This window comes from Ursus arctos, unplaced genomic scaffold (assembly GCF_023065955.2).
Source record: "Ursus arctos isolate Adak ecotype North America unplaced genomic scaffold, UrsArc2.0 scaffold_28, whole genome shotgun sequence".
NCBI lineage: Eukaryota > Metazoa > Chordata > Mammalia > Carnivora > Ursidae > Ursus > Ursus arctos.
Window position 1 is genome coordinate 10,067,876 of NW_026622963.1, and position 22,868 is coordinate 10,090,743.

At 42.9% G+C, this 22,868-nt stretch overlaps 1 protein-coding gene across 1 annotated transcript; it reads right to left on the minus strand.

Moving 5' to 3' along the window:
• Positions 1 to 1,790: 1,790 nt before the first annotated feature.
• On the minus strand, positions 1,791 to 14,621 carry LOC113240981 (cytochrome c oxidase subunit 5A, mitochondrial). The gene is made up of 5 exons (XM_026478539.3): positions 14,399 to 14,621; positions 8,095 to 8,211; positions 6,498 to 6,619; positions 3,558 to 3,680; positions 1,791 to 1,957 (listed from the first exon to the last, which is right to left on the minus strand). The coding sequence occupies exons 1-4, from the start codon at positions 14,496 to 14,498 to the stop codon at positions 3,567 to 3,569; spliced, it is 453 nt and encodes a 150-aa protein (XP_026334324.1). The 5' UTR covers positions 14,499 to 14,621; the 3' UTR covers positions 1,791 to 1,957; positions 3,558 to 3,566.
• Between the last annotated feature and the right edge of the window lie 8,247 nt (positions 14,622 to 22,868).

Here is a 22,868-nt window from a genome sequence, read left to right on the forward strand (position 1 = left end):
TAAATCTCTCTCTCCTATTCACTGCTATTATCAAGTATCCGGCACAATGCTTGATATACAGTAGGCACTCAATAAACGTGGTGTGAAAACCATCATAGCACTCATTTCTTACCCTTGTAGATAGCTGTATACATATGTTCCCTCCTCAGGCCCCTCCTATGATCTTAAGAGCAGAAACCATTTTCATCATTTTGCATTCCTCCTATAAGGTAAAAAGCCCATGATACTGACATGGCCCTTTTTCAGCTAGTTATAGTAAATCATTTAGATCTGGGGAATTGCAAAAGCACATTTAAATGTGATTATGTATGCATATAGGCTAGCTGTCAAATAAAAAATCTCTCCTCCCCACCCCAATGGTGCAAAGGTCAGACATGTCATGTAATAAAATTACTATTTATTTACTTAAGATTTTTTTTTAAAGATTTTATTTATTTGACAGAGATAGAGACAGCCAGCGAGAGACGGAACACAAGCAGGGGGAGTGGGAGAGGAAGAAGCAGGCTCATAGCAGAGGAGCCTGATGTGGGGCTCAATCCCATAATGCTGGGATCACGCCCTGAGCCGAAGGCAGACGCTTAACCGCTGTGCCACCCAGGTGCCCCTACTTAAGATTTTATTTACTTATTTGACACAGAGAGAGATAGCGAGAGAGGCAACACAAACAGGGGGAGAAGGAGAAGCAGGCTTCTCATTGAGCAGGGAGAGTGATGTGGGGTCCCATCCCAGGACCTCGGGACCATGACCTGAGCCTAAGGCAGACACTTTATGACTGAAGCACCCAGGTGCCCCTAAAATTACCTTTTAGATAAAGCTGTGGATAAATAAACACCCCCAATCCTTTAGGCTTCAACTTAAATGTAATTTCCTCTCACAGTACCTGTATGTATGTTCACAGAACTTTAAAAATCTCTGCCACGATGTCTTTATATAGGTGATTGTTCTGTTTATGACCCCACCCACCCCCATCTCTAGGATTTGGGAGGCAGACCTACGATGATGTCACCCCTAGGGGAAAGGAACCTGAAGAGAATCTGGAGGAAAAACAGAGCAGTGTGACTGGGACATTACACTACACGGAACGATGAGGGGAAAGAGCTGCCTACGGAAGGGTCAAACCGAAGAACCATACCTGCCAACTGCACAAATAAGCATATATGGCTGTTTTAGTTTATTTACATTTCCACTTCTTTAAAAAAAGGGGGAGGGAGACATTTTGGTAGGGAACCAGTTTTTCATAAAGGTTATTTGTGTTGATACCTACCAAAACGGATTTTACTAAGATTTCCTTACTTCGTTTTTAGAGAAAAGACAGCTAAACCTCAACCTACTATTAATCCTATTTCCCTGACACTGCAGTCTGAATAACTATACTAGAAGTCACTCAGACTTAGAACCTCTTTCTCCAACAGCTGGTCTCCAATAATATGGGACTTCTAAACTAAGACGGGATTTGTGTATTCTATTAATTCTCTCAAGAAGTAAACCCATTTATTTAGTTATCGAAGCACTGAAAATCTATCATATCCAGTTATTTGACATCCAAGGCTAATACTGCACTGCTAGAGAAGAACAGGAAGGGAAGGAAAAGGTCACTAAGAGAGAGGCTGGCTACCACATAGCACATCCTCAAGACTATCTCAATGATCACTTTTAAATTTCATGTCAGATGGTTTCCAGAGAATTAAGGCAGTTCTCTCAGGACGCAGTGGCAACAAAACCATGAAATCTATGGCTCTATGATGGCTCATTTTCTGCTTTTCAAAGCAAACACATGGAGCAATACCTAATTTCAGTTCAAACTCATTTCCCTTTTATTAAAGTCCAAGTTACCATTACATGGTTTGGTACTCAATAAAGGAAAACTTGTTCAAATAAGGTAATATGTTATCATCAGTATTTCCAGGTGATTGTTTACAATCAAGTAGCATTATGAATAAATCCTTGAGAAGCCCATCTGTAAGAGAAAACATGAAGAATTAGCTAGAAAATAAAGGAAAGGTAGAAATCTTATAAAAATAACCTTCTTTAGAGCAATAGTCCAGGGAAATTACTGCCTCTGTGTAGCCTCTTCCATTCTTCTTAATCCCGCCTGTAGCTAACGCACAAGGGAGTAGCTCTGTGGCTTTTTGGTTGTTTATACACCTAGTACTTACTGGGGTGATCCTCATAAAAGTGCTGGGGAGTTGCCCTTTAAAATTTTTTTTTAAAAGAAATCTATCATCACAGCTAGAATATATCCTATGTAATAAAGATATTCTGGACTCCTTGAAATACTAGATAAAATAAAAATTAAGCTGAAGTGTTTAGGTATCCTTTTAAGAGTCCATTATGGAATATGAACCACACACAAGAGCTTCAAAAATGTGAGGAGGAAATCTTCTATTCTGAATGCCTAGTTTTCTCACAGAAATCATTAGTACACACATTAAAAAACAAAAAACAAAAAACAAAACCCTTCCATGTATTACAAAGGTGAGCTAAATGACTTCAGGGAGGTGGTGGTGACATGGGGGTAGACAAAGATAAAATTAAGACTCCTGCTCCAAAGCAACCTTTAACCAGGCTCGCTGGACCTTTATCTTGTGAGGGATCTGATATCAGCTCCTTCAATAATTTTGGATGCACTTTTATTGAAGCTTCTGTTCCGCTATTTTAAAAATGAATGTCCTCTTACTCTTAGGCAGCAAATCCTCCATTTAAGCCTCATTGTTTACCACTGAGAAATAAATATAGCCTTAGTAAATGCCGACACAGGATGTGTGCCATATAACAGCAATGGACTCTGGAGCTGGACTGCCTGGCTTTAAGTGTTGGTTCCAGTACTAGCTATATGACCTTGGACAAAGTGCCACAGTTTCCTCATTAATAAAATAGTAAAATGGGAGTAATTATAATAGTAACTACCTCAAGGGATGGTTTCTGAGGGTTAAGCGAGTTAATATTTACAGAGCACTTAAAACAGTGCCTGACATAGAGTTATATACGCTATATGTGTTCAAATAAAATAAAAACAAGTCACTGCTTATCTATTTTCTGTTTTACAAAGGATTTTCTGCATGCTTCTCAGTGCCTAGACAATCTTGTGGCTAGTTCTATTACGTGCCTTCCGACAGAGAACAAAGTATTAAGTAAGTTTTTATTATCAGTGAATATTTACTTGACTGTTAAATTCTAATGTGGACACACAAAAATGAATGCATCAAATTAATAACACCCTATTACAAATAAACAGATGTATAAAAGCATGTGTGATGAACACCTTGTATGCAGATTACCTTCAGCTTGGGGGAGGTAAAGGAATGGAATTTTATGTTTGAAATATTTTATATAGATTTTTAATTAAGGAGGCTTCCTCTTCCCTTTACACTAGTAAGAGAGTAATTATAACAACTAGAAATGACAACTCCAGCTCCTTAAACTTACCACCATTAGCACTTTTTAAACCTTTATGTTCTTGGCCTCTAAGGAGGCCATTAAAAGGTCTTACACTCTGAGAAATTGAAATGTCATTCCCTGGATTCATTTCCTGCCTTATTCATTGGTGTGTTCCTTACCCATGGGGTTTACACTTTGTCAAGGCCTAGTTCCTCTGGAGTGGAGATTCCCAGTTCATTTAAAGTTGGTCTAAGTTCCTGGATGACGTAGGGGTAGATTTCCTTATGAGGTCCTGCTTTGTCCTGATGGCAAAGAAAATATTTACATTTAGCTCTCTGAAAAGCTGTCTCTATTTAAAAAATGAACTTGAGAAAGCTTTTAATCACATATGTAGAGGCTAGCAGCAGAGAATACAAGTCAGCTACTTTTAACTTATCAGTTCAATAAATAGAACAATTTATGCAGGCACTATTCAAAATAGGTTTTTAAGCACCTCGAGAATAACTAAGACCGTTAGACTAAATCCAGAAAAAAACAAAACATTTTAAAGCCTCAAGTTAATAGGAAAGGTGGTGATGACAGAATTTTGTGAAGATAATTAAACATGCCCAGCAGGCAACACGAATAATTAAGTTAACACAAGAAAAGTTTTTAAATTTGCTTCCAATTTGAGATCTTAACTGAATTAAGTACTGGTGCTGAATGGATTGATAGCCTACAGAACCCTTAATTATCTTACCCATTGTAGATAAAATAATGTCACACTTTCCCCCTTACAGACTTGAATTTCTTTCTTACAGACCATGTCCCTTCATGCAGAGCTATACTTAGAGCACTTATTTCCAGGGCAAGAGAGTTTTGACAAATACTCACCATAACATATAATTATACCTGTATTTTCACAAGCTTCCTCAGGGACAAATATTAAAAAGTCAAATGGGGGCCCCTGGGTGGCTCAGTCAGTTAAGTGCCTACCTTTAAGGGCTCAAGTCGCAATCCCAGGGTTCTGGAATCGAGCCCTGTGTCAGGCTCCCTGCTTATCGAGGAGTCTGCTTCTCCCTCTCCCTCTGCTCCTCCCACCGCCGCTCATGCGCCTGCACTCTCTCTCTCAAATAAAATCTTTAAAAAAAAGTCAAATCGACTAAGAGAGTGCCAAGCTGCTGTTCTTCTGCCTTTAACAAATCTACATCTCCTTAATTATATTTTCTAAAAAAGGTTTATTTCTGGGATGCCTGGTTGGGTGTCTGCCTTCAGCGCAGGTCATAATCCCAGAGTCCTGGGATCAAGTCCCACATTGGGCTCCTTGCTCAGTGGGGAGCTTGCTTCTCCCTCTGCCTGCTGCTCCCCCTGCTTGTGCTCTCTGACAAATAAAATCTTGAAAAAAAAAAAAAGATATCTTTATTTGAGAGAGAGAGAGAGCAGGGTGCACAAGCAGAAGGAGGGGCAGAGGGAGAGAGAGAACCTCAAGCAGACTCCCCACTGGGCAGGGAGCCCGAAACAGGGCTCAATCCCATGACCCTGAGATCATGACCTGAGCCGAAATCAAGAGTTAGACACTCAACCAACTGAGCCACCTAGGTGCCCCTTAATTGTTTTGTTTTAAATTATAAAATTCTCGGGGCACCTGGGTGGCACAGCGGTTGGGCATCTGCCTTCGGCTCAGGGCGTGATCCTGGCGTTATGGGATCGAGCCCCACATCAGGTTCCTCTGCTATGAGCCTGCTTCTTCCTCTCCCACTCCCCCTGCTTGTGTTCCCTCTCTCGCTGGCTGTCTCTATCTCTGCCAAATAAATAAACAAAATCTTAAAAAAAAAAAAAAAGTATAAAATTCTTGTTTAAAATGCAATGTATTCGTTTGTTCATTACAGAAAAATGAGGAACTATAATCAAAAGACAGAGGAGAAGGGATGCCTGGGTGGCTCACTTGGTTAAGTGTCTGCCTTCGGCTCAGGTCATGATCCTGGGGTCCTGGGATCGAGCCCTGCGTTGGACTCCCTGCTCAGCGGGAAAACTGCTTCTCCTCTCCCTCTGCCTGCCACTCTGCCTACTTGTGGTATCAAATAAATAAATAAAATCTTAAAAAAAAAAAAAAGGAGAGAGAGATAGAGGATAAGTATATATCCTCCTACATTTTCATCTATGTATTTGTTTAAATAAAGTGGGGTCACACCATAAAAATCGTTTCATAATTTTAATATAGTATGAATTATTGGGGCGCCTGCCAGTTCAGTCAGCAGTGTGACTCTTGATCACAGGGTCCTGAGTTTGAGCTCCACGTTGGGTGTGGAGCCTACTTAAAATTAATAATAATATACTATGAATTGTTTAATGTTGAATGATTTCCATAACATTAATAGATAACCTCTTCTGGGAAGTCCCATCTTAAGAAACCACTAACAACATTTAACTTCATACCATAAATAGCACAAATAACCTTCGTATATCTTTTTTTTTTTTAAGATTTTATTTATTTATTTGACAGAGAGAGAGACAGCAAGAGAGGGAACACAAGCAGGGGGAGAGGGAGAAGCAGGCTTCCCACTGAGCAGGGAGCCCGATGCAGGGCTCGATCCCAGGATCCTGAGATCGTGATCTGAGCTGAAGGCAGACGCTCAACGACTGAGTCACTCAGGCGCCCCACCTTTATACATCCTTAATTATTTCCTTAAGATAAATTTTCAAATGGAATTGCTGGACAAAAGGTTATCAAGCAAAAATTTTAAAAGAAGATTTTATTTATTTATTTGACAGAGAGAGGGAGACAGCAAGCATGGGCAGGGGGAGTGGCAGAGGGAGAGGGAGAAGCAGACTCCTTACTGAGCAGGGAGACCAACTCGGGGTTAAATCCCAGGACCCTGGGATCATGACCTGAGCCAAAGGCAGACACTTAACTAGCTGAGCTACTGGTTGAGGGGCTTGAGGCACCCCTCAAGCACGATTTTTTAAAACCTTGCATAAATTCTGCCAAACTGCCCTCCAGAAAGAATGCAATGCACATTTCCTATAGCTGTAGGAACTAATTTTAGGTATTTTAACAAATTCAAAAACACAGGATATGTTGATACCTAACAAAAGCCCATCCACATCCGGAACAACTTTAGCACTGTTATTTCACTGACCTTAACAACCTCTAGGATGCGAACTGCACTAGCAAAATCATTTAACCGTCTGCACGCCCGTAAAGCAGCATCAATGATTTTGGGTTCTGGAACCAGATCATAGCCAACAAGCGTGTTCATCCCTGTCAAATTAAAAAGAGAAGCCATATTAACCTGGAATATCCTCATATCAACTACAATTTAATTACCTACATTTTTACTGAATCATAGACATGGGATCTTGTCTGTTTGGACTCTATTCTCTTGTCTATAAAATAAAATATCTACTTTAAAAAAATTCTAGATAATAAGATCATAGTGATCTTCCACAGTGAATTAGTGGAAAGAACATGCATGTAGTGGAACCATGCATGTAGTAGCATGCAGACTGAGATTTAAAAAAAAACCCAAAAAACCCAAGAGTTTTCTTAAATCCTGATACTATTTTCATAATAATTAGCTGGCTTCTTTTCAAACAAGAGGGTCATTTTCAACTCATATCCTTAACTCTTAGTAAAATGTGTATACTTTGGTTGCTTTAAAATAGATTTGATTGAAAAATAATCCAACAACAACCCAGGAAATGCTTAGGGAGAGTTAATGAAGCCCAAATGAGAACATTATGGAGATATAGAGAAGCATTAGTGCACATTCAACCAGAAAATGACTGGGCACGATTACTTTCAGCTCTGCACAAAATGACACATCATAAAATTTAAGATTCTCTTAATGGGAATAAAGAATTACTGTTCTTTTCATTACTGCTACTCAAGATTATTCAGTAGAATTTCCCTGGTTGCAACAAAATAAGTTATTATTACATTACTGCAGGTAAGTCTGAAGCACTTAGTGTCCTGCTTTTAGTTATTTTAATATATGTAAACAAAAGACACAATGACTACAATGCTAGAATACAGTCACAGAGACTGAACTCTTGGTCTGAGATAAATTACCTACACTTAGAATTAGTTACCTACTTGACTATTAGACTAGTTTATCATTAATATTACCTATTCATGTTCAGTGTACAACTGCAAATTAGGAAAAACAACTTCTAGTTGTTTTTTGGAACACTAATTCAGGGCAAGACAAATCATAAATTAGAATAAAAATCACAAAAAGACCCAAACTATTGCCAAGAGTGGGAAGGAGAGCCAAATGACTACTTGCTTAACTTATCTAAAAGCTACAAAACTGGTAACTCTTGCTCATATTGATCTATCATTATAGCAGTGGTTTTCAGTCAGGGGTGACTTTGGCCCCCAGGAGACATTTTTGGTTGGCACACCGGGGGTGGGGGTGTATGCGTGAGATGGTGGTTGGCACCTAGTAGGCTGAAGCCAAGGATGCAGCTAAACACCTTACAGTGCAAAGGACAGCCCTGCAACAAAGAATTATCTGGCCCAAAAAGTCAACTGTGTTTGCTTTAAAATGCTGCTTTACAGGAAACACTATGAAGGATATAAACTTTCCCAACTGCAAGCAGCATGACAATACCTAGTTTACTAGTTTACATGGGGCATATTTTCAAAATTGCTGCTTTCAACAGAGTAGTGAAAGACTACAAAGTAGTTGCCAATTCTATTCCAAAGCAGACAAATACACCTGTTCCAATTACCTTTACGCAATTCCCAGGCATCAATATCTGGCTTGTTGAAGTATGTCACCCAGCGAGCATCGAACTCTTCATCTGTCTCATGTGACCCATGGGAGTAGCAGCGAACTGACTGGACAGCTACAATGAAGAAAGAACAATGACTTCAATGTATAGAAAGAAATAATACTGACACGTCCTGTCAATACATTAAGTTTATTTGTTTGTTTTCTTTTTTTTTAACTGTGTTAAAATATATACAACATCAAATTTACCATCTTAACCACTTTTAAGTGTACAGCTCAGTGGTGTTAAATATATTCCATGCATCAAATTCTGAATCAACTATATATATCATGGTAGGAAAACTATTCAGCAGGTCAAATGAAACAAATCTTATGTATTGATATGAAAAAAATCGTAAAAACTAAGCAAAGAAAAGCAAGTAGAACAAAAAGTACTACATATGTATGTTTACACGTTCCCCCCCAATGTGTGATGTAGCTTCAAATTGTTGAAAGTGGTCATCTTTGGAAGGAAAAACTATTTCTTTATATACTTCCATAATGTCTGAATTTCTATGATAAGCACAGTATTAATTCCCAGTTTTAAAAAAATGCCCATTTCAATTCTTAAGCAAATTTATAAGATGTATTTTTGATAAATTAAAAAGAAATCTTATGCTCTCCATTAAATTATATTCCAAAATAAATTATACATCCTGACAAAGCAATAGTAATTTAAAAAATTGTTTTCTCAAACTACAGTCCCTCCCTGCAAATTCTGATAAATCCCTTAAGAGGGAACATGTCCTCTCACTTAACAGCCAATGGAAAAAAGTGCTCTTTATCTAAGAAGTGAGAGTTTTAAATATAACATATTATATATATATATATATATATATATATATATATATATATATATATATAATGACTGGGTGGCTCAGTCGTTAAGCGTCTGCCTTTGGCTCAGGGCGTGATCCCGGCGTTCTGGGATCGAGCCCCACATCAGGCTCCTCTGCTGGGAGTCTGCTTCTTCCTCTCCCACTCCCCCTGCTTGTGTTCCCTCTCTCGCTGGCTGTCTCTCTGTCAAATAAATATATAAAATCTTAAAAAAAAAAAAGGAATTCTGCTCCCTACATTGGGCAGCTGGGTGGCTCAGTTGGTTGAGCTTCCGACTCACGATTTCAGCTCAGGTCATGATCTCAGGGTCCTGGGATAGAGCCCAAGTCCCATGACCTGAGTCAGGCTCTGTGCTCAGCAGGAAGTCTGCTTGAGATTCTCTCCGTCTGCCCTTTCCCCACTCGTGCTCTCTCTCTCTCTCAAATAAATAAATAAAATCTTAAAAAAAAAAGATTTTATTTATTTATTTGTCAAAGACAGAGATCACAAGCAGAGCAAGCGGCAGACAGAAGGAGAAGCAGGCCCCCGCTGAGCAAGGAGCCCAACGCAGGGCTTGACCCCAGGACCCTGGGATCATGACCTGAGCAGAAGGCAGAGGCTTAACCCACTGAGCCACCCAGGTGTCCCAACAAATAAATAAAATCTTAAAAACAAACAAACAAACAAAAAACACACATTTAAAAGTAAACTCTGTCCCCAAAGTGGGTTTTGAACTTCCCATCCTGAGATCAAGAGTCACATGCTCTACGGACTCTGCCAGGCAGGGGCCCCTATCCTAAACATCCTTAAGGCAATAAATGACAGGAGAAAGAGCAGAGAAAAAGGAAACAAAACAGAAAAAGATAAAAAGGTGAAGACTAGCGAGTTCTGGAAATGGACTGTTACTAGCACATCAAGTGAAACGAGAATCACTTAAATTTCCATTTGAGCCTGGAGCCAAATACCTGCCATTAGTCACAGAGGACCACAGCACAAGTTCCAATCTTCCCAGAGACATAAATTATCTCCATTATCCAAGCCCAGAATGAAGAAGGACATGTATATGAATGGGCTGGAATTCGCCATGCTTTAATTTCTTTTACAAGAAAAAATAATGTATCCCTAGACTTCAATGTATTTAGTAAGTACAAACATTTAATCAAAAGTATGTAGATATTTGGGGCGCCTGGGTGGCTCAGTTGGTTAAGCAACTGCCTGCAGCTCAGGTCATAATCCCAGGGTCCTGGAATTGAGCATCGGGCTCCCTGCTCAGTGGGGAGCCTGCTGCTCCCTCTACCTCTGCCGCTCCCCCTGCTTGTGCTCTCTTGTTCTTGGCCAAATAAATAAAATCTTAAAAAACAAAAAACAAAAAAACAGAAGTATGTGGATATTTAATAACGCTTACAAGACTAATATTCACATTTAATATATCAGAAAGTGTAAGTCACAACAACCTTCTAACCAACCCACTGTTACCAAAAATTTATAAGCTACCTTTTTCAAAAACTGTAATTATCCTTAGCTTAGGGGCACCTGGTTGGCTCAGTAGGAAGAGCATGTGACTCCTGATCTCGGGGTCATGAGTTCGAGCCCCACGCTGAGTGTAGAGATTACTTAAATAAATAAATAAATTTTAAAAATTTATCCTTACCTGAATACTTAAAGCACGGTATAAAATTTTATAATCACTTCAGAAGACTGTTTAGTGCTTCTTTTTTTCTTTCTTCTTCTTTTTTTTTTTTTTTAAGATTTTATTTATTTTCTTGTCAGAGAGAGAAAGAACATAAGCAGGGGGAGCAGCAAGCAGAGGGAGAAGCAGGCTCCCTGCTGAGCAAGGAGCCTGATGTTGGACTCCATCCCAGGACCCTGGGATCATGACATGACCTGAGCGGAAGGCAGATGCTTAATCAAATGAGCCACTCAGGCATCCCTTTAATGCTTTCTTATCAAGTTAAACACACACCTACCATACTGCTCAATAAATCCACTTTTACGTGTTTACCCAAGAAAAACGAAATAATATGTATTCCTTCCCCAGAGGTAATTATTACATGTACCTTTCTTACTACCCAGAAAAGTGTTTCATACCCATCTCCTTTAGCTTAAACATTTCTACAAACTCAATCTAGAAAGTTATTTCTAACACTACGTTTTGGCATTCAGTTAAGTACTCTATTAAAAAACAAAACAAGGGGCGCCTGGGTGGCACAGCGGTTAAGCGTCTGCCTTCGGCTCAGGGCGTGATCCCGGCGTTATGGGATCGAGCCCCACATCAGGCTCCTCCGCTATGAGCCTGCTTCTTCCTCTCCCACTCCCCCTGCTTGTGTTCCCTCTCTCGCTGGCTGTCTCTATCTCTGTCAAATAAATAAATAAAATCTTTAAAAAACAAAACAAAACAAAAAACAAAAGGGGCGCCTGGATGGCTCAGTTGGTTAAAGTGTCTGCCTTTGGCTCAGGTCATGATCCCAACGTCCTGGGATCAAGCCCCACATCGAGGTCCCCGCTCAGCGGGGAGCCTGCTTCTTCCTCTCCCTCTGCCCCTCCACCCTGTTCATGCTCTCTCTCTCAAATAAATAAAATCTTTAAAACAACAACAAACAGGGGCGCCTGGGTGGCACAGCGGTTAAGCGTCTGCCTTCGGCTCAGGGCGTGATCCCGGCGTTATGGGATCGAGCCCCACATCAGGCTCCTCTGCTGGGAGCCTGCTTCTTCCTCTCCCACTCCTCCTGCTTGTGTTCCCTCTCTCGCTGGCTGTCTCTATCTCTGTCGAATAAATAAATAAAATCTTTAAAAAAAAAAATAAATAAAAAATAAAAAATAAAAAATAAAACAACAACAAACAACCAAAAACCTAACATGCTTAGAAAAATTAATCCCTTTAGTTTTAAGTTTAGTTAAATTAGATAGCTTTCCACTTAATAACTAATCAGCTCAGATAAAGCCCCCAAACGGACTTTTGGTGTTGGTAATTCTAGGAGAAAGGGAAAGAAATGAGTAATGCAAAGGGCACACGAACAAGCTCAAACGAAGGACTGTTGAGGTGCAAGCCGGAAGAGCAGCCATGAACTTTGGGGGGCTGGAAATCTAGAAGTGTAGTAATGCAGAAAAGGTTGGAAGGTGATTAGAAAGTGCTACCTAAATCAAGGCCTGCGGCAAGACAGGGAAAGAGAAAACTCCACCCCACTCTTCCTAAGTTATCAGTCAGGATGTAGGAGCCAGGATTGTTTAAGTTTTCAGGGTTGACTAAAGAATCTAACCACTGTTTTAAAACATTTTAATTCAGCAGTTATTGGAAAACAATGTTTCAAGTTGGAGGCTTCTGGAATGTGGGATGCTACTTAACTAGAGCAAACCTGAGGCCCCTCAGGTTAACCCCTCCAGGGCTCACTCTCTTTTTAAAAGATTATATTAATTTAATTACTTATTTATTTACTTGACAGAGAGAGAGCGAGCGAGCACACAAGGACGTGGAGCAGCAGGCAGAGGGAGGAGACACAGGCTCAATCCCAGGACCCCAAGCTGAAGGCAGAGGCTTAATTGAGCCACCCAGAAGCCCCTCAGAGCTCTCTTTCAAGTATACTCACACTTGGCCTTGAACAGCCTCATCCAAAAAATTTTATTCTTTTTGACTTTCAATTTATAAAACCTGTTTAGTTTTATGTGGATAACAAACTCTGATAATTTACAAAAATGAAATCCACTATAATAAAACAAATACATATTTAAGCATTGTGCCAGGCAAGATACTAAGAGCTACATTATTTCATTCAAACCTCACAACTACCAAACACCCTGATTTTAGAGATGAGGCAACTGAGTTTTAATGTTAATTAACATGTCCAAGGTCACACAACTAGAAAGTAGCTGACATAAATGTAACCAACACTACCTCCTTGTGGCAAACACGTCTACGGGACAAACACCTAAAATAAAGATTTTCGTTTATAAATCATATCCAAGAGTGGAAACAGAACGCCTAGGAGATAAACCAACATGTTCAAACTTACTAAGAAAAGAGGAATCCCCTTAATCTACAGTTTGCCAAAAATATCTGCCTTTTTCCCAGACTGCCACAAAATGTAGCAGTTCTTTTGAAGAAGTCAAAAGAAAACTCCCCAAAAGGCATCTATATGAAAAAACTGTAGTACTTCAGCATGTAGATAAGGAAAAAAACAGCAAAAAACATAAAATTTGACAAACATCAGGATGGGGAAAAAATAATTACAGCTAAGAAACTGAAAGCAGTTCCACCACTAGTAAAGGAACCAGTTTCCCAAGATGGGCCTCAATTTCCTCCTCCATAAAATAAGGCAGTCTTCATAAAGTACATGCCAGCCTTACTGTCCTATGAGAAATTACACAAGATAAAATCTAAACTGAATGAAGAGAAACACATTTCTTAGGTTCTGAAGGGTCTAGTTATTAACACTCAAGAGTCAAGAGAACAATCTTACTAGTTTTGAGTTTGAGTTCATACATTTAAATTTGCATGCTTAGGGCCTAAATTTCACATTGCAGCATATCATGGACTAAGATCAAAGAGCAGTTACACAACTAAAAGTACCCTGCTGGAAACAGAGTCTCCCCAAACACAGGGGAAAAGCACAGTTAAGAGAGAGGAATCAGCAGCACATCTCATACCGCAGCAATCAGGTTTCCGACTGAATGCAAAAAAACCCAAACCAAACCAAACCAAAAAACCAGCTTCCCTTATATTTGTAGAACCCAGTATTCCTGAGTCTGTGGTACCCAATTTTCGAAAGAGTAATATTCTTATCCTAAGACCTATCAATATTCAGGCTCTCTTCCAGACCTCAGGAAACGACCATACATGGAGAGCTATCGTAAAAATGGAAAAATTAGAACGTGGCACAGCAGTCTCTAAAACGACAGAACGGTCTGTGAAGATGACATACAAAACGCTAACCGAGACAGGCCTGATAAAAAAAGTATACTGTGTCCCTCAAAGAAACATTTGGTGTCCGTGCCCGGGTCTCCGGAAGGGCTACCCCTACCCCTACACGGATTGCGACGCGCCCGGCGGCTCAATGTCACCTTCGCCGACGCGCTGTAGGCCCGCGGCGGACACTCCCAGTCAGGTGGCTGCAGGGGTCAGCGCCGGGGCACGGTCACGGCCCGGGGACCGAAGGGGTCCAGCGGGCGCGGGAGGCGCGCTGCGCCCCTTCCTTGAGGCCCACAGCAAGTCCACACCTGACCGGTCAGCGGTGCCCGCACTAGGAAGTCGCGCTGGGGGAGGCCCGGGGGGCCGCGTCTTCGAGTCCCCCATAAGTGGAGGCGGCGGGGAGTGCAGCCAGCGGTCACCAGGTTCATCCGCCCGCCCGCAGGGCAGGGGCTAGGCCGCGGGGCGAGCCTGCCCTCGAGTGGCGGCGGGGGCCCAGGTCACCGCAAGGACACGCGGGCGCTAGCAGTGGCGGCAGGGGCCTTACCGGCGGCGGGGCCGGGGGCCGGGGCTGAGTACAGGAGGCCTCGAGGGCTGGCACGGGCGGCTGCGGCTACAGCGCAACGGCGGAGAGCGGCGCCGAGCATGACGGCGATGGCGGCGCGCAGTCCAAGGCTGAAGGGAAGCCGGGTGTGAACTCACGGGCCGCTCCAGAGCTCGCGGGGGCCGGACTCACGCACCGACGCACGGCGGGCGGAGCGTGAGGTCCCGCCCACTGCGGCGCTCGCGCCTTGGCGGGCGGGAGCACCACGCGGATGCGAGCGGGCTACGGCGGCGCGCTAAGGACAAACGATTTCAACGCTGTGCCCGCCCCGCCCCGCCCAGTCTCTGGTTGCGGCCTTCTTCGAGCCAGGATGTCAGTGAGGTGAAGGGGCCTGGCGGTGGACCGTATAGTGGTTCAAGTCCGACTCGGAAACGAGTCCATCAACCCAAAATAGGAGTAATAAGTGGCTCCTGGCGGGCTCAGTCGGCAAAGCATGCAACTGTTGATCTCGGGGTCTTGAGTTGGAGCCCCAAGTTGGTCTTAGAGATTACTTAAGGAAATAAAGAGATTTAAATGGGAGTGTTTACAAGGATAGCAATAAGTTATAATAAAAATACCTTCTTCATTGGGGCACCTGGGTGGCTCAAATGGTTAAGCGTCTGTCTTCAGCTCAGGTCATGATCCCAGGGTCATGGGATCGAGCCCCACGTCAGGCTCCCTGCTCGTCGAGGAGCCTGCTTCTCCCTCTCCCTCTGCTGTTCCCCCACTTGAGCTGTCTTGCTTTCTCTGTCAAATAAATAAATAAATAAATAAATAAATAAATAAAATCTTAAACAAAAACAAACAAACACACCTTCTTTGTTAACCTCTTCCCTGTTGGAGCCTAAAATAAGAAAATGAGGAAAAACACAACTGCTTACATGTAAAGGATCTTAGTAACTATTCTTTTTTTTTTTTTTTAAAGGTTTATTTATTTGACAGAGATACAGAGAGAAAGGGAACACAAGCATGCGGAGTGGGAGAGGGAGAAGCAGGCTTCCCGCTGAGCAGGGAGCCCGACATAGGGCACTATCCCAGGACCCTGGGATCAAGACCCGAGTCGAAGGCAGACGCTTAACCATCTGAGCCACCCAGGTGCCCCAGTAACTATTCTTTTATCACAAACCCGCAAGCATTAAAAAATGAGTTTAGCCACTTCACTACAGATCAGGAAACAGACTCAGAAAGCAGGTTGCTTGCTGGCAATCAAGGCCCTCAAATCCCCAGTTCTGAGGACTTACCTGGATGTTTGTTGTATACCAATTTATGATTTCAAATCCGTGTTTTGAAAGCTTGTCTTGGACAAAGTTGTTCATGGTTTGAATTTGTTTAGAATAACTTATTTTAATGAAATTGCTTTGAAGTTGGATATTAAAACTTTCTCTCTTTTTTTAAGATTTTATTTATTTATTCGACAGAGAGAGACAGCCAGCGAGAGAGGGAACACAAGCAGGGGGAGTGGGAGAGGAAGAAGCAGGCTCATAGCAGAGGAGCCTGATGTGGGGCTCGATCCCATAACGCCGGGATCACGCCCTGAGCCGAAGGCAGACGCTTAAACGCTGCGCCACCTAGGTGCCCCTGGATATTAAAACTTTCTAATGGAAGTTGCACCTGGAGCCGAAAAGACTCAGGTCGTTGGCAGCTTAGTAAGGGCGGTGGTGTCTATCACCTGATGGGCTTTTAAACTTTATAAAGAATTTGTGAGGACTTAGCGAGAGCGTCCCCTCCGGACAAAACTACCCTTTGCTGTTCTCGGAAGAACCTGAGGCACTTGCTCCTGCCATGGCCGGGCTGGCTGCTCTTGGTTGGCAGTGGTGTTAAACCACACAGCAGTCTCAGGGAGATAAGGGACATCTGTTCCCACCGTGGCAAGGCTACTCCTTATAGGCAGTGGCACAAACCACGTAATGCTCCCTGGAGAAATAACCTTTAAAGCAGCCTGCTTTGCTCACCAACACCAGTGTCTTGGCCTGCTTGCTATGTGCCCAATAGTGAGGGATCTAGGCAGGCCGCTGATATCCCGCTTCTAGTTGGAGGGACTGACTCTACCAAGAACCAACTCGTAGAAAGGTTCACCTCAACTAAATGTGGACTTTATTTCTTTCATCTCCACTTTGTCTGGAACAGTAGTGTAATTAATCTGTCATTGGTTTGGAGTATGTTATTTTTTATTGGCTCCATAAGAGACATTATCCTGTATGCTATTGGCTTGTGAAGTATTATTGTAAATTATAATTAACACAGTGAACCTGTGTTAAGTAAATTATTGGCAAAGACAATTTCAGTCTCTGTGCGTAATTTGCCTCAAATAAAACAGTAGTTCTGGCCAAATGCCTGCCCCCAAATCCCTACAGGAGGGCTCCTATAAAGGACAGCTCTGAATGGGTTTTTTTTCTTTTAAGATTTTATTTATTTATTCGACAGAGACAGCCAGCGAGAGAGGGAACACAAGCAGGAGGAGTGGGAGAGGAAGAAGCAGGCTCACAGCAGAGGAGCCTGATGTGGGGCTCGATCCCAGAACACCAGGATCACGCCCTGAGCCGAAGGCAGACGCTTAACCGCTGTGCCACCCAGGCGCCCCTGAAATGGGTTTGATCACATTCCAAGGCTCTTAACATCTAATCTGGCCTTATTAATTACATTGTGACTTTGAGCTCCTGGGCAGTGGGGCCATTTCCCCAGGCCTGAATTACCACGCTGCCACCCGGAGTTAATGAGACAGTCTCTTGTCTTGGTATCCTTCATTCTCTACCCCTGAACTCACTGAGGGAAGAAAAAAATGGACATTCAGGCTCCTCTTCCTCACTCTAGGCCCTTTCTCCTGGGTATGAGCATCTGCCTTTCTCTTTTCCCTCCCTAGCAGTGTGGCTTTAGGGGGTATGATCCTGGCTGGTAAAAGGATAAAAAAACTTTTCTTTTTCGGGGCGCCTGGGCGGCTCAGTCGTTAAGTGTCTGCCTTTGGCTCAGGGCGTGATCCTGGAGTTCTGGGATCAAGCCCCACGTCAGGCTCTTCCGCTGGGAGCCTGCTTCTTTCTCTCCTACTCCTCCTGCTTGTGTTCCCTCTCTCACTGGCTGTCTCTCTCTATGTCAAATGAATAAATAAGATCTTAAAAAAAAAATAAAAAAAAAAAAGCTTTTCTTTTCAAAGCACCTGCCCTCAGCTTCTTCCACCAGCCAAACCAAAGGACATTTGGAGAAGCTTTAACCTCACTGCATTTCAATTAATATTCATCAAATCAAGAGCTGGAAGCTCAGGATGATGTCAGGGCTCCCATAACTAAGAAAGTACTGGTTGGGGTATGTTTGCGCCTGAATCCCAACTGGTCTCTCCCCTTTGCCTACAGTGCCTTAGATTGGCTACTAGAGTGTCGTTTAATACAATTACGGCTATAATTTATTATGTGTCTCTGCATGCTGCATACTATTTTTTTATTTATATTTTTTAAAATAAATTCTACCCCCAACATGGGGCTCGAAGTCTTAATTCCAAGATCAGGAGTCACATGCTCTATCAACTGAGGCAGCCAGGTGCCCCTGCAAACTGTTATCCCCTCTAAGCCTCATAACAGCCCTGTCAGATAAGCATTTATCTGTTTTATGGATGGAGGAATAGACTCAAAGGGCACTTGCCCAAGAATCACACAGGTCATAAATCGTTCTTAGATTTGAGGCCAGGTTTGTCTGATTCCAGAAATTGTGGGGTTTTGCCCCACAAAGGTAGGTTTTGACAGCTTCTCAAAGCCCCTGCTACCTTGGGGGCAGTTCTCAGCCCTCATCACCAGTCTTCATTTTCTATTGCTGCATAACAAGTTACCATAAACTAAGCAGTTTAAAACAATTTCCATTTATTATTTCCCAATTTCTGTAGGTGAGAAGTCCAGGCATGGCATGAGTGGTTCTCTGTTCAGGGTCTCACAAGACTGAAATCAAGATGTCAGGTCTGAGGTCTCATCTGAAAATCAGAGTCCTCTTCCCTGCTTGTTCAGGTGGTCGGCAGAATTCGGTTCCTCACAGTTGTAGGACTGAGTGCCCATTTTTTCTTGCTGGTAGCCAAGAGCCACTGTCAGCTCTTACCACATGGCCCCTCCATAGGCCCTCTCACAGTACCGCAGCTTACCTCTTTTAAAGACTTCATCTGATTAAGTCAGGCACATCCAGAGAAACCTTTCTTTTGATTAACTCAAAGTAAATGGATAAGTAGCCTAATCTTGGAAATGATATCCCATCAAATTCGCAGATTCTGCCCCAATTATACAAGCTATGTACACCAGCAGGGATGAATCTTAGGGGCTGTCTTTGAATTCAGCCTACCGCACCACTTGGGGGGTAGGCCCTGCTCCTTCCCAAGTTTTCCCCCAGCTGGGCCCCCAGACCCCAGTCCATTCTGTTGTTTCTGGTGGGTGCTCCTTCCCAGAAGGGTTGAGGCCAGACATCCTGGCTCTTGCCCAAAGCCATCAGGGTCTTTGGTCTCTTCCTATCAACGTCTGCCCTAAATCTTTTTCTTTTCATTTCTTTTTTTTTTAAAGTTTCCTTTTATTTATTTATTTATTTTAAAGATTTTATTTAAAGATTTGACAGAGAGAGAGACAGCCAGTGAGAGAGGGGACACAAGCAGGGGGAGTGGGAGAGGTCTGAAGAAGCAGACTTCCAGTGGAGCAGGGAGCCCGATGCGGGGCTCGATCCCAGGACTCTGGGATCATGTCCTGAGCCAAAGGCAGACGCTTAACGACTGAGCCACCCAGGCGCCCCCTAAATCCTTTTCTGTCCCTCTGGAGGAGCAGCTGCTGGGCTTCAGATGCCTCAGGGATGTCAAGGCCACCAGCTGATGAGCCCATCAGCTTCTGCTGTAGCCTGGAGCCTTCATCCTGGAGGAGCTGTGATGAGGCCTTTCTGACGCGTGCAGAGGGGACAGATGATGGTATTGAGGAACTTGTGAGGACAAAGGCATCATTCCACCCTGGGAATTTCTAGTAAAGGGAAGATCACAGTCCAGAAAAGCTCTTATTTTCTCTGCTGGGAATGAAGTGTGTACTGGCAAAAAGCGAATGCTGCCTGTCAAGGCCGGGAGTCGCCCTTGAGGCCAGTAGTCTGACTGATCCTACATTGTTTCCCTTTCCTCCGGCCGGCCTTGAGCACCTCCAGTGATGCAGATCCCACTGCTAGGGGGATGGGGATCTATGAGAGAAGGCACCTGAGAGAATGACATTCTTGCTGCTACTGAATTATTGCTCTGCCACATGCCCTTAGACAAGTTACTTCACTTTCTTTAGCCACTTTCCTCATCTATAAAATGGGAATAATAATGGAACCTACCCAATAGGTTATTGGGCAGATTTCGTAAGATGTATGTAGTGCATGGAAAACATGGTCCTGGCAGGCACATGGTCAGGGCACATTGTCAGGGCTCAATAAATGGTGAGTAGAAAAAGCATTTTCCTCGTGCGCCTGGGTGGTTCAGTCAGTTAAGTGTCTGCCTTCAGCTCAGGTCATGATCCCAAGGTCCTGGGATGGAGCCCCACATCGGGCTCCCTGCTCGGCAGGGAGCCTGCTTCTCCCTCTCCCTCTGCTGCTCCCCCTGCTTGTGCTGTCTCTCTCAAATAAATAAATAAAATCTTTTTTTTTTTTTTTAAGTATTTTGCTGTTGTAAAATTACAGTTCTTTTCCCAGGGCAGAGCGGCTTGTGATATGGGGGACAAGGCATAGAGGTGATGTGGATAAATACACCAGCTTGGTTGCCTGAGAATCAGGGAGAAGGGGTGGTAGAAGGAAGCAGCCTTCAAAAGTAATCCTGTGGGGCCACCGTTAGGAGGCTGGCTTTATTTATTTAAGATTTTATTTATTTATTTAGACTTTGTCAGAGAGAGAGAGCACAAGCAGGGGGAGTGACAGGAACAGGGAGAAGCAGTCTTCCCGCTGAGCAAGGAGCCAGATGCCGGACTTGATCCAGGACCCTGGGATCATGACCTGAGCCAAAGGCAGATGCTTAGTTGACTGAGCCACCCAGGCATCCCCATTAGGAGGCTTTAGTGGTTATTTTTCACAGTGTAGTTACTTATTTCTAGTATGTGATTTCCTAATCAGAAAATCATTAAAGGATATAATTTTTATTGAGATATGACTTATATACTATAAGATCCATCTTTTTGAACTGTACAGCTCGGTTGTAATATATTCGCTCTGATGTGTAATCACTAATTCCAGAACATTTTCATCACCCCAAAAAGAATCTCTGTACCCAATGGCACCCACCAACCCTATCCTAAGCAACTAGTAATCTACCTTCTCTCTATGGATTTACTTATTCTGGACATGTTATATAAATAGACTCATACAATATGTATTTTTGTGTGTGTCTGGTATCTTTCACTTAGCATAATGTTTTCAAGGTTCATCTATGTTGTAGCATGAATCAGTACCTCATTCTTTTTTATGCCAGAATTATACTCCATTATGTGGATATACCTTTGTTTACCCATTCATCAGTTCACGGACATTTGAGTTGTTTCCATGTTTTGGCTGTTAGGAATAAGGCTGCTATGAACATTGTGTACATGTTTTCATATGGATGCATATTTTCAGTTCTTTTGGGTATACCTGTAGGAGTATCGTATGGGCCAAATGGTAACTGTATTGAAGAGTTGACAAATTATTCCCAAGCAGCCTCTACCACTTTGCATTCCTTTTTTTTTTTTTTAAAAGATTTTATTTATTTATGTGACAGAGAGACAGCCAGCAAGAGAGGGAACACAGCAGGGGAGTGGGAGAGGAAGAAGCAGCCTCCCAGCCCAGGAGCCCGATGTGGGACTCGATCCCGCAAAGCCGGGATCACGCCCTGAGCCGAAGGCAGACGCTTAACGACTGCGCTACCCAGGCGCCCCTACCACTTTGCATTCCTGCCAGCAATGTACGCAGGTTGCAATTTTTCCAAATCCTTATACTTTTTTTTTTTTTTAAACAAAGAAAGCGAAGTCTCTGTAGCTGATTGAGCTGGATCCCACATGCTGTTTCCTTTCTGGAAACAGGGCCCAGGGCAGGGAAGCTCTGTGCTGTATTAGCTGCCGGTCTCCCTCTGCCTCCCGGCTCTGGGCGCTCACTCTCTTTCCCAGAACCACCTCTAGGGGGCAGCTCACAACAGTTCTTTAACAGTTGTTTTCTCTCCAGAAAAGGGTTCCAACTGGCTGGCTGAACGTGAAGGGAAAGAGAAGGGGATTTAATTTTATGTCTCTCCTACCAGTTTGAGTGCTGTTCTCTGTATTTTAGCTCAGGGAATAGTCAACCCTGATTAACTATAAAAAAATCATATGAGGATCTAGGGGCACCTGAATGGCTCAGTTACAGCATCTGTCTTTGGCTCAGGTCATGATCCTGGGGTCCTAGGATCCAGCCCAGTGTCGGGCTCCCTGCTCAGCAGGGAGTCTGCTTCTCCCTCTGCCCCTCCCCCAGCTCATCCTCTCTCTCTCTCAAATAAATAAATAAAATCTTTAAACAAACAAAAAAAATCATGGGGATCTTATTTTTTTTTTTTAATTTTTTCCCAACCATGGCTGGGAAGCAAGATATTATATCCTTTATCCCACAGTAATCTGGCCCATTTTGCAGATGAGAAAGCTGAGGCTCAGAGAAGAATGAACTTGCCCCAAATCACAGCTTTTCCCCAAAGCCTGTATGTTCAATATGACATCAGGCATTACATTTGATAGCACAGGCCTGCAGAGCGGAGAGCCTCTTTCATGTAGAACTGGAAATCTGATAACAAGGACCTTGGCAAACACCCTACATTCCTCTTCTCTATTTCCACTGAATGTGGTGAGAATATGTATTGTATTTAATTCCTAAGACTGTTATAACAAAATGCCACAGGCTGGGTGACTTAAAACAACAGAAATTTATTTTCTCACAGGTCTGGAAGTTCGAAATCTAAAATCAGGATGTCGGCAGGACCATGCTATCTCTGAAGGATCTCGGGAAGAATCTGTTTCATGCATATTTCTTAGCTTCTGTTTGCTGGCAATCCTTGGCACTCCTTGGTTCGCAGCTGCGTTAACTCCAATCTCTGTCTCCATCTTCTTGGGTTGTTCTTCTCTCTGCATGTCTGACTCTTCTCCTCTTTTTATAAGGACACCAGTCACACTAGGTTACGGACCCACCCTACTTCAGTATGACCTCTTCTTACATATTAATTACATCTGCAAAGACCCTGTTTCAAAATAAGGTCACATTCACAGGCACCAGAGTTAGGGCTTCAACGTTATCTTTTGGGGGGACACACTTCAACCCACATCTATGATAATCAGCAGGTGTCACACAAAACCAGAATCCTCATGCGGGACATACAAGTCCGTATCACTATGGTGATGCTTCGTTTCTAAAAGCAGGTAGAACCTAAGGGCCCAGATGGGAAGAGAAGCTTGGTGGGCACAGGGGAAGGTGGCCA

Bases quoted from the DNA above. Each gene is read 5' to 3' on its own strand.
- LOC113240981 (XM_026478539.3), bottom strand. From the start codon at position 14,498: ATGCTCGGCGCCGCTCTCCGCCGTTGCGCTGTAGCCGCAGCCGCCCGT. The intron at 8,212-14,398 runs GTAAGGCCCCTG...TCTTCATTGTAG, and splicing joins GGCCCCCGGCCCCGCCGCCG to CTGTCCAGTCAGTTCGCTGC. The intron at 6,620-8,094 runs GTAATTGGAACA...TTAATTTGACAG, and splicing joins TGCCTGGGAATTGCGTAAAG to GGATGAACACGCTTGTTGGC.